This window comes from Galeopterus variegatus, unplaced genomic scaffold (genome assembly GCF_000696425.1).
Source record: "Galeopterus variegatus unplaced genomic scaffold, G_variegatus-3.0.2 Scaffold3808, whole genome shotgun sequence".
Classification (NCBI taxonomy): Eukaryota; Metazoa; Chordata; class Mammalia; order Dermoptera; family Cynocephalidae; genus Galeopterus; species Galeopterus variegatus.
The window spans coordinates 3,182-15,047 of record NW_007729919.1 but is presented as its reverse complement, the minus strand read 5'-3'; the positions used below and the strand labels follow the sequence as shown (position 1 = coordinate 15,047).

The 11,866-nt window shown below is 47.0% G+C and overlaps 1 protein-coding gene across 1 annotated transcript in view; it reads right to left on the bottom strand.

Moving 5' to 3' along the window:
- ATP6V0A4 (ATPase, H+ transporting, lysosomal V0 subunit a4) overlaps nt 1-10,818 on the bottom strand; it is a 15,133-nt gene extending 4,315 nt beyond the window's left edge. Inside the window, exons 1-3 of the mRNA XM_008586027.1 lie at nt 10,720-10,818; nt 6,208-6,336; nt 2,743-2,860 (exon numbers count right to left, since the gene is read on the bottom strand). Of these exons, the coding sequence (XP_008584249.1) occupies nt 2,743-2,860; nt 6,208-6,336; nt 10,720-10,794 (322 nt within the window). The 5' untranslated portion in view covers nt 10,795-10,818. The remainder of the gene's footprint in view (nt 1-2,742; nt 2,861-6,207; nt 6,337-10,719) is intronic.
- Between the last annotated feature and the right edge of the window lie 1,048 nt (nt 10,819-11,866).

The window sequence follows — 11,866 nt, the reverse complement described above, 5'->3', positions numbered from 1 at the left end:
CACTGAGGGTTGCAATCCGTTGCCGGTCACGAAAAAAGACAAAAAGGAAAAAAAAAAAATGTTCCCGAGAGGACTGAAATCCAGGAGGCAGCATGTCATGGAAGGGTACAAGAAAAACCTGGACTTGCAGCTGGGTTTCCACCCCTAACTACCCTGGGAGGGTTCTCACCCCCATGAGCTGCCTCTTAGACTTCCCCAGGGTCACTGCTTAGGTGTGCCTGGGCATGGAGCAAGTACGCATGTCTCCTCTCCAGTTATGATGTCCAACAGACTGGTAAGTGCACCTTCCAGAAAGATATTATCATTACATCGTTGAGTGAAGACTTGAGGACCCCCATCTGAAAGGTCACAATGACTTGGCCCAGAGAGATAAAGACCTGCCACTTGCAAGTGGCCATCAGGACACGGTGAGGGCAGAGACATGGACACAAGGAAATACCCATGTTTACTCTGTGCCTCCCGAGTTCTGGCTTTCTAACTGCTGGGTGATCCTTCACCCTTGGGAATAGCTTCACCCCTGTGTGGTTACACCTGCACCTGAGATTTAGGGGGCTAGTTGTTACTGCAACGTATTTTAGCCTAGACTGACAATTGGTCACAGTAGGCTAGCTGCTGGAACCACAGATGAAAGTCACACATGAAGTTACTCAGCCAAAAGTGGGAGAACAGAAAGTAGAATTTAAGTCACTGTTTTTCTTTTTCCCTGACTCTACCAAATTACCTCTTTAGGCAAGTTTGTTAATATAAAGTGAAAGGTACCTATGGGAGCCATAGCTGGCAGGAACTTCCAGAGTGACCCAATGGGTGAAACATGCCAGGCAGCCAGGAGCCATGTGGATTCCCAGGAGTGAAATGTCACCCTCAATGGGCATGGGCTGACCAGAGGGTGCCCCAACACACAGCGCCAAACTCTGGCCCAGGCACTGAAAGTGCCAAAACTCCTCCTCCTGTCTATCTAGACTCAGTCCTATTGTGACCCAAGTCCTCCAACCCCCACTGAGTTGGAACTGAGGCTGACATTAACACTCCTGATGACACAAAGCTCTGAGATCCACTTTGGGGAGAAGTGACAGTCCTGACTAACCACTTCTCATGAGTGCACATCCATGCACACAAGTAAATGTACACAGGTGCTCATGAGTGTCTTTGCTGCAGGCTGAGTGTACGCATCTAAGCACTCACATCCACGTGGAAGCATGTGTGTGTGAGGGGAGCATGCACATTCAAGTGTTAGTTTGTGCAAGGAAATGAACCCAGCCTGAGCAGTGAAGATCACACTAATGCTAAGCACTGGAGTTCCTACTGTAAATCAATATCCAGGCACACTTTTATTGCTTTGGTTTCTTTTTTTGGCAGTTTCTTTTTTGGTGGATGGCTGCCAGTATGGAGATCCAAACCCTTGACCTTGGTGTTATCAGCACCATGCCCTACCAATGGAGCTTCTGTCTGTTGAGCTCACACCTTGGCCTGGCTTCTCTGTTCAGGCATTATGCTCAGTTCTGGGAATGCAGTGATAAAAATCAGTGTCTTTGCCTTAAAGGAGCTCACAGACTAGTAGGGAGACAGGCTAATCAAGACAGAATTACAATCAGTGCTAGGACTGGGGTGCCTCAGGATCAAGGGAAGGCACTCTCCACGCTGGGGGTCTAGGGAGGAAGATTTCTAGAGCTGCCACCATCTGAGCTGGGTCCTGAAGGCAGAATTAAATATCAGGTGGAGAGAGAGTTAAAGAAGGGAAGAATATTTTGGGCAAGAGAGTCAGAGAGGCAAAGAGAGAAAGGTCCAGAGACAGTGTCATCTTCAGAGACTCACAGCCACTGCATATGGGATGGGTGGGTCTAGGTGTTGGCGGAGCACTGAGGAAAACTGGCAAGAGATGGGGCTGCAGGAGTGGGCAAAGAGCAAAATGGGTCTTACAAAGGGAGTCAGTGAGTCAGGATTCCTGACTTCAGTCAACGCCAGGGCTTGAGTCAAAATTGGATTTCTGGGCCTGCCGGACCCTGTACTGCTATGAATTCATCCAAGTGGTGAGTCCCTCTGGGAGTCAGTTCAGAGGGCAGCCAAGTGGTCCCCACCAACACTACAATCAAGGCAGGCCTCTCTCGAAGGTCAGCACCTTGTAGGAGGGTGTGATCACCTGAAAAATGTACCCTTCCACCCCCCCAAAATGGCCACATCCTAACCCTGAGAACCTGTAAATATGTTACATTTATGGTGAAAGGGGCTTTGCACATGGGATTGAGTTAGTAGTGCTGAGAGAGGGAGATGACCCAGATTACCCAGCATAACCAATGCATCACCAGGGTCCATGTAGAGGAAGACAGGACAGTCAGTGTCAGAGAAAAAGGAGACACAGAGATGGCAGCAAAGAGTGGAGCACTGCAGGGAGGGGTCACAACCGAGGGATGCAGGCGGCCTCCAGAAGCTGGGAAAGCCAAGGAAACAGTTTCTCCCCTAGGTTGCACAAGGAACACAGCCCTGCTGACACCTGGAGATTAGGACTTCTGGCTTCAAGAACTGTAAGACAGTAAGTTTGTTTTAAGCCACTTAGTTTGTGGCAATTTGTTACAGTAGCAATAGGAAACTAATACAGAGGGGGTAGCAATATCAAGCCAGACCTACTGGAAAAAAGTCACCTCTTCCTGAGAAAGAAGAGCTACTCTTCTGCCAAACGTGTCACAAATCATTGCCTCTGGCTCCCAGGGCAGATGTGACTGTGACCCTGACGGACCGCTAACTTACGTGCATGTGCCAGGCTGAGGGCCCAGAGCCGGAGGTAGGAGGCTGTGTTGGAAATGCAACCCAGGCAGTACTCGATGGTGTGGATGGCCTGATGGACAAAGACGTCTCCGAAGTTGAACTGAAAGAGAGAATTCATTTTACCCCATGAAGTACTTTCTACATGAAAGGCATTACAAATGATACACGGATGAGTGAGACAGGGGCCTTGCTGTTAAGACTTTTCCCGGCTAATGAGGGAAAATAATTATATACTTGGAGAAATATAATTAGCAGCACAAAGTAGGGTATGGTATGTGTGCAGGAACGTTTTCCAGCAGTAGCTGAAAGCAGATCAGTCGGTAAGGGGGACAGGACGTGTGCTGTGCCATGACGGATGGGAAAGATCCAGCAGTAAGAGAAGCAAATGGCTCCTGATGAGGAAAGTGGCCCCCGGTAAGGAAAAGGCAGTGGCTGGGAATATCATTAAGCCAAGTCAGGGAGAAAACAATTTGGCTGGAACTGGGAGCTTGTTTAGGTGAGGAACACAGGACAGTGCTCAGGTGTTAAAGTTTCTGGATAGACAAGCTCTGGGGATGGTTGAGAAAATAACCCAGAGTCAATGAGGAGCCATAAGAGGTATCTGAGTTGAAAGGAGCAGGGGGAATAAAGAAACATTTGGGAGATTGATCTGGCAGCTTAATGGATTAGAGAAGGGACAGCCTGTAAGCAGAAAAGCCAATTTGGTGTTTAGCTCAGTAATACAGGAATGAGGTGATGAGAAATGGCACAAAGACAGCCATAGCTCATTTTTCCTTCTGCACCCGATGGTGCGGGGGAAACTGTTTGACTGGCACTGTCCCTGCCCTCGAGTAGCTCACAGCCTAGCAGGGAGAATAGGCAAACAGAGAGCTGCCTGTCACAATATGGGAAGTGCAATATCACGACATGCGGTGGCATTGCGGGACACAGAGGAGGACCCCTTACACAGGTAGAGCCTGGGTCATGCAGGGCTCTGGGGCTCTTGCACCTGAGTAGCTAGAAGGATGGTATTGACAGAAATGGATACACTGGAGGGGGAGGGGAGTAGTTGGGTGAGGTGACAATGGGCCATACAAGTACTAGAACCTTCTGGTACATAGTAGTAGAGGTGGGACTGGTGCTCAGAAGAAAAGTTCAGGCTGGACAGGTATAGCTGGGACCTCATCTGCAGGAGGACTGAGAATATCCACAAGGGGACAATCACAGAGCTCCCAGCCTTGGGAAACATCTTCATCCACAGATAAGAAAAAAAGAATCTGATGAGGAAAAGAAAAGGTCCAAGAAGCTGGAAATATCACAGCTGCAGTCAAGGATATCAAAGACGGAGAGAGATCAGGAGGAATGAGGTTGCGGTCAAGCAAGTCAGAGGTTACGGAGAAAAGAATCAGTGCCCTGTAAGTCACCAGTGAAACCTGCTGTGAGCAGTTGAGGGCTGGACAGGGATGGAGTGAGCAGGCAGAGTCAAGCAAAGGAGCAGAGTGCAGCGAAGGATTGATTTCACCCAGAGAGAAATCTGGCTTTGGCCTGGCTCCTGGAGAAAACCTCTAAACTCTTGGCATGTCCCAGGTGAAAGTGTCTTTGTAATGCATGGTGGGCCCCTGGGACCACACCTGGTAGCTTTTGCTAATGAGGTGACACTTGATGGGGCCCTGATGGTACAGGGGGCAAGGAGCTGGCCACACTAGGAAGACTGACCACGTGATTAGAGAGTTGGGACTGATCTCCAGGGATGGGAGGGAGCTGGAGGTTGAGGGCAGCACCACCTGGGCTGGGCTCCATCATTCCTGCCTATCAAAGGAAGCCCCAACACAACTTTGGACACCAAAGCTGGGGCGAGCTTCCCAAGCTGGCAGTACTCTGGACACACACTGCCACACAGCAATGCTGCGGGAGTAATGCGTCCCTAAGAACACAGAAGCTTCACATCTGAAACCCTCCCAGTCCCAGATTCTGCCCTATGCCTTTGAATGGTTCCGATTTGTATCCTTTTGCTGTAATAAAACTGTAATTTTAAGTATAGCACTTTCCTAAGTTCTGTGAGTCACTCTAAGAATTACTGAACCTGAAGGAGTCTGAGGGGGTCCCCCAAATTTGCAGTCAGCTCATCTGAAGTGAAAGTGGTCTTGGGAACCCCCAAACTTGCAGCTGGTATCAAATGTCTTGAGCAGACTTGGCAGTCTGGGGGACTTGCCCTTAGCCTTGGGTTTGGCTAAGTCCTGGTGAGAAGTGGGATAGGAACTTGAGAGGGGAGCAGGGTGAAGCCTACATTTGCCTGGAGATGGGGGACCTGTGCATGATTGTACCCAGGGAAAGGGAGACTGAAGTTGCCCAGACAAGGGCGGCCAGGTCACGGAGGAGACAGCAGGTGGAAATCGCTGGAATGTACACTGAGGGCATGAGGAGATAGAGGAGGAGGCTGTACTGACTGGCAAAGACGGGATGAGCCAGAAGACATGTGGGTTGGATTCTAAACCATTCCAGCAGGTCTGACGGACTTGGTAATATCAACAGCCGCTACTGCTGGTTACTCTCTGAACCTGGAATCTCATTGGAAAAAATTCTCATGATCCAGATTTTTTATTAATTCCAGTTGACCATCCATTAGTTCAAATGAATACTTTTTTTAGTAACTCACACCACTAATGGGGCCATTGATAGCATCTCTGGCCCTCGTGGGAACCCAGTCCCCAGTCTAGAATTAGAAGAGAGCTCCAGAGAAAGCCTCCAGCCTGGGACTCAGGATTGCAGCTGCCTTCATCTGGGAAAATGTGGCCCACATTCCTGGGGCGTGGGGAGGCAGGGAGTGGCTGCCCTTGGACAGACAGGCAGGAGGGATGAGAAAGCAAAACCCCTGATGAATTTACATGAGAGGCAGATAACATGGCAGAGATAAGTGAACGAAGCCAAGACAGAACAAAGGAGAGGTTGCAGCCGCCGCGCACGCTTATGGTGGAAAGGAGGCTGGGAATAAAGAATCCATGTTTTGCTTCAATAGCTAGGGCTAGATGTGGCTCTGCTTTCATTGTTCGAGGGGCACTGATGGGGTTGGTCACAATAAATGCAGCGGACTCCTAAGGGCATGGTTCTGAGCCAAGGAGGCCTCAGTAGCATGTAGGACCTTCCATGCCACCAGATCCGAGGCTGGTATCAGGACAGATATAGCAGTACTTGGGCTAAAATGTTAGTCTTCCAGATTGGTCGGTAAATAGCTGTTCTGTTTCTCTTAGATGCTCCTCCTTCCATAGTGCCTTCGTGACCTCCCACGACTCAGGAGCTACAGGGCTGCCACCCACTAGTGTCCTCCGGGGCCTCCCAGTGTAGACTCCAGGCCTTCCCTGTGTCCATGCTGATGGGTTGGTGCCCACACCCTAGAGGCTAAGGCAAGATCCCACTTCTAGAATCTGTGCAAACTGGGAAGTCTTCCTCGGGTGATCTAGTCCCAGATACCTCTTCCTCGTGGTCGTCCTGGGCCCCGTGGGCACCTGCTGAAGTACTTTGACCAGAAGTGCTGGAAGGGCCAGAGCTGTGACCTTCAATGTCCTCCGCAGCATCTGCTTGGCTCATGGATAACTGCAGCTGTCAGCAAGCAAGGAAATGAAGAGAACACCAAACTCCCCTGTAGAATTGTAACAATTCTCTCTAAAAGAAAGGCTCTCATTACATATTGGCTACGCAGCAGGTGCTGTTCTAAACTCTCCCTCTATGATCTCATTTGTCCTTCATAACAACTATTTTACATAACCACAGTGATCAGCCCATTTTACAGAGACGTAAACTGCAGCACAGAGAGGTTAGGAAATGAGCCCAAGGTCACACAGCTGGTAAGTCTAGTAAGAGGCAGGGCCAGGATTCAAATCCAGCCAGTCTGATTCCAGAGCATGTACTTTTCTCCACAGCGCTCCAGAATGTGCCAAATTATGCACAGTCTTTACAGTAAACCAGTGCATATACAAAAGTGCCTTTCTATTGTTAAAAGAAATACACAGTCAGAAATTGTCAGTTGTACCTTCGACATCATAGACTTCTGATCTTTAACAGCCAGATTTCTATGGGCAAAATTAACTAAGAGATTAATGACTTTTCCAACACTAATATATTTTTAAAATAAAAGCATCACTTTTTGTAAAAATAGCTTAGAGAAAAATTCAAGGAAAAAAACCTAGTATAGTCACCATTCAATTAGGCCCAGTTTTATCCCTCAGTTTGAATGGAATACTGTATTTCTTTCAATTCATTGCTAAGCTTAGTGTCCCACATCTAAAGTTTTTCCTAGAATAATTTCATGGAAGTAATTTTGTAAATTAGGCATTAAAATGTCTTTACTTTTCTTTCTTTAGCAGGTCTGCACCTAATATTTGCAGGGCTCTGGGAAAGGGTAAAAATGGAAGCCCATACGCCATTAATTTAAATATTTTAAAGTTATAAATAAACCCAGCCGGCCCTAAATAAAATATGCTCTAGCCTCCTAGCTTGAGAAATAAATCCTCGTAAGAACTTGGAAGGCTAGGTTCAAATTCAGTGTCCCACGCCATGCCACAGCAGCAAGGGGCAGCTGGCCCTGGAGCATAGCACCCTCTTCTTCTCACTTGTGGTTTCATCCCATGTCATGAGGGCCTCATGCACACACACACACGACACCCCAGCCCACAGTGTGCAAGTGCCACCCACATCCCCCCCAATAGCCACCCCATCGTCACCCCAGAGTCTAGTGGTACCCATGCCCGTGGCATGTTCTGCCCTCAGAAAACCACGGGAAAAGGCCTTTGTAGGACCGAGAAGTGGGTACAGATCCTTTTGGACAGGAAGACTAGGATGCCAGGTACTAAGAGGGGGCTCTGGGTGTGCCTTTCCCTTTGGCTTCGTGGGTCCTTCCCCATGGTGAGGGAGGTAGCTCAACTTGACATTATGTTTGACTTCTTGAAATCCTATTTTCTCTCTCCTTCAGATTAAAGAAGAAAATATCAAGAAGAGACAGAAAGTAGTTTCTTTATCTCCAAACCTGGTGTTTTTTGGAGGGAGCAGGCAGCTGGCCGGTACAGAGATCTGAACCCTTGACCTTGGTGTTACAATACCACACTCTAACCAACTGAGCTAACTGGCCAGCCCTATCTCCAACTCTAGTCTTTTCTGCTCATTATCCTTGAATTGGTTTAAATGAACATGAATAATTTTGTAGAAGTGTGATATTGGACTTTGTGAGTCCTAGTAACTATCCTCTCTCCAGTCAAGATGAACTTGTAGTCCCCGTACCAAACGTCTCACAATGCTTAAGCTGGGTGCCGTGTGAAATAAAATGTATAGCAATCAATTTTAAGTTAGCTATTTTCTAAAAATACATGTGCCAAAAGATATATACAGGGATGTTTATAGCATCACTGTCTATAATTACTAAAACTGGAAACAAGCCAAATAACTCTCAATATATGAATGGTGCGGTATTGAATATTCAATTATTGTGGCATGGGATTCTCGATGCTATATAGTATCTACACAGCAGGTAGCATCTATGCAGCAAACACACACATGCACAGAAAAATCTCTCAAATATAACATTGCACAAGAGAGGTCAGATCCAAAAGAGGACATTCTGGATGATTCCATTTATATAAAGTTCAAGAACAGGTGAAATGAACTTACAGTGTTTGAAGTCAGGACAACAGTTGCCCTTGGAGCGAGAGAATGAAAGGAAGGAGGCGCAAGGGGACTTTTGGGTTCTGATAATGACCTGTGTCTTGATTTGAGTGCTTGTGACATGAATGTGTTCACACTGTGATTCTTCACTGATCTGTGTCCTCATTATCGGTGCACTTTCTGTATGTGCTCGTATGTTATATTTCAATGAAGTTTATCATAAAAAATGCACATGTCAACGTAGAGATTTAAATAGAAACACAAAGGCACTTCACTGTGACCTGAGATGCAGGAGTGTGAGGGGACCCGGGTCCACGGCAGCAAGTCAGAGGGGGAGGCCGAATGTGGGGTCCCATGTGGTCCAAGGGGCTGGCCTCTAGCGGCTCTCAGGAGAGGTGTCCTCACTGCTACCTACTGGGCATAAGCCACAAGGCCACACCACAGGTGGCCCTCTAGTGACCACATTCTGCAAGGACCCAGGACTCTAGGGTTATAGCGGAGGCTGAATAGGTGGGATCTCTGCTCATATCCCCTGAGGTCCATCAGAACAAATTCATTTATGACCTCTGTATTGGGCTTGTAAGATTCCATGGGGGGAGGAGGAAGGAGGGGGACAAATAATGCTGTTACAGAATCATCTCTTAAATGGAGACGGTAATGCTTCTAACATGAGAAAGAACCACCAGGACCCTGCTCAGCAGCCTCAGGAGCCAACCAACAGCAAGCAGAGCATCTGTAGGGCCAGAGAGACGGGCCTCCAAGCAGTCTTCAGGGGCATCACCCACAGTGCAGACCAGGAGAACCTCCCCACTTCCTTCCCTCCTGCTCAAGTCACCCCGTCAGGAAAAGGAGAAATCAACCACTTTGAGGTCAACAACTGTTTAAGCAGCTCTTGTGGTGCAAAGAAAGACAAGCTACAAGTTTAGAGTCCTGGGACTCAGGGAAGCCAGCAATTATCTGACCCTCGGCTTCTGAACACGTTGAGTTTCTAGGAAAAAGAACCACATCTACTTCTCCAAACAAATATCTGTCCCCTTCCTTTGAAACACCTGGTCACCTGTTTGGACAAGCATCCACCTCAACCACCTTTCACCACCTCGGTCTCTCACCAGTTAACCAAACAGTAAACAAGTATTTTTTTCTCTGTCTTCCTCTTTATGCACATGGCACATAAATTGTGTTTCAGCTGGGCTTTGGAACTAGTCAAGACTGGCAGGCAACAAAAAGACAGAGGGAAGAGAGGCAGGTGATAGAAAAAGAGGGTACCATATCTTGTCACGACTAGGTCCCCAACTCTACCAGTAACTTTCCAACAAAAATTTTAGAATGATAGAAGTTAATTGCAACATATCTACAACCACTTTAAACAACGAATCTCAGCACATTCCGCTTAATCCTTTGCACTAATGAAGGAAAGCAGATCATCTCCAACAGCCTTTGTGTGTCATAGCTGAACTCTGATGTCCCCTGGAAGGTTCATCTTCCAACATCCTATTTGATTCGGGCTGACAGTAAATTCTTCGTCATCCCCTGAGTCAATCTGAGGCTCAGGAGCAGTTTAGACAAAAGGAAGAAACTGGTATTTGGCAATAGGGGAAAAGTCACAAATAATCTCACACAATCTATAACATAACATAGTAAAATCTTACAACTTTAGAATACTAATGGAAAACAACTTTTAATATTCGTTTAAAAAGACAATAGTAAAATACTCCTAATTTTCTTTTTTTTTTTTTTTTGTCCTTTTTGAGACCAGCCACACTGCGCTCAGCCAGTGAGCGCTGTGAGCGCACCGGCCATCCCTATATAGGATCCGAACCCGCGGCGGGAGCACTGCTGCGCTCCCAGCGCCGCACTCTCCTGAGTGCGCCACGGGCTCGGCCCTTAATTTTCAACTAATAAAACAACCATGTTCATTAACTACCACTAGACTCCGCACACACACACTGAGCAAAGTTTGAGGATTTAAGATTTAACTGCTAGGCTGGCCGATTAGCTCAGTGGCTCCGTTGGTTACAGCGCAGCCTTATAACACCAAGGTCACAGGTTCAGATCCCCATACTGGCCAGGTGCCAAAAACAAAATTAAAATAAACAAAGAAGATTTAACTGTACTTGCCCTTAATAGAGCATTATGCTGGAAATAAGAGGGCTGAGGGGGAAAGTCTAGCTCTACAGAAGGAAACAGACTTGGGACAGGCCAGTTCCTAACACCTCCCCACTGTCCTTCGGGCTCTGGAAGATCAGCATTCTCTCTAAACCCCAGATTTCCATCTCCAGGAACCCACATTTCTACCCACAGTGGGGGAATTGAAATGAACAGCCATACCTGGGATTTCCGATGATTGGCTCTAAGAACAAACGGCTTAATCAGAAGCATCCATGGCACAGAAATCAAAGCCATAATGACAAAGAAACTTTGGACTTCTTGCTGCAAAACCAGAATGGTAAGATGAGATCCTGTCATTTTAACATGACCACTCGGCATACTTTATATGATCACAATGATAAGGATGGGTTATTTCAGTAGCATTTTATTTTGAGAGGTCTAAAGCGTTTCAATGACTTGATTCACCTTCACATCTGGAATATTCTCATTGCAGAGAGAGAACATCAGTTCGGTGGTGCCCAGTGTCCAATGCAGGGTGGACACTGGAAACTTAATCTCTCTATTCCTACTCCCTAAATGGCCTCTCACTGCAAACTCATCTCACATGTAACCAGTCTTCAGAACAAAAAGTCCTCATGAGACACATCGTAAGGGCAACTCTATGCCTCCCTGGCTCCTTTCATTCTGTTTCATCCCCCGAGTCTGGATGAAAACCGTGGCAGGCCCCATGACCTCCCTGGACACTCAGTAGCAACCAAAACCCTTAGGTCTCCATTAGTAACAAACACTGTTCCATCAGTATTTTATATTTCCTGTACTAGACAATTACGTGAGCTCTCTTGCTGGCCTTTTCTCTCTTAAAAGAGAGTTCTTCACAATCTCCACCTGACTTTCATACCCTCAGGGCGGGCGGGTTACCTAACAGGTCTGGGATATCCACTTTGAGCTCTTTCACGGTCCCTCTCACAGCTCACTCTGGAACTAGCTTCATGGCTCTGCTGAAACCCAGGAGTCCCATTTTATCATCCTGCTAGTAAGGAAGAAATTAGCTCAGGACAATCTAAGAAATGCAAGTTCTGCTAAATTTCCCAGGCCCAGAAAGCCAGAAAGATATGAACATAGGGCCTCGGTCACATCTCCTCACCCTTATCTGAGATCATTGCTAAAAAGCACATTCTAGTGGCAGTTTCCAGACTAGGTGACGCCGCTGCAGGTAGAGATTACCCTAATGTTATCACTAATTGTACAATGTGACCCACACTTTTTTAGTTGCAATGTTCCTGGAATTTATGACGCAAAGAAGAATGTATAGAAAATCAGTAACTTATGTTATTTTAGTAAAAAAGAAAGGTAAGTTCTTAGAAAA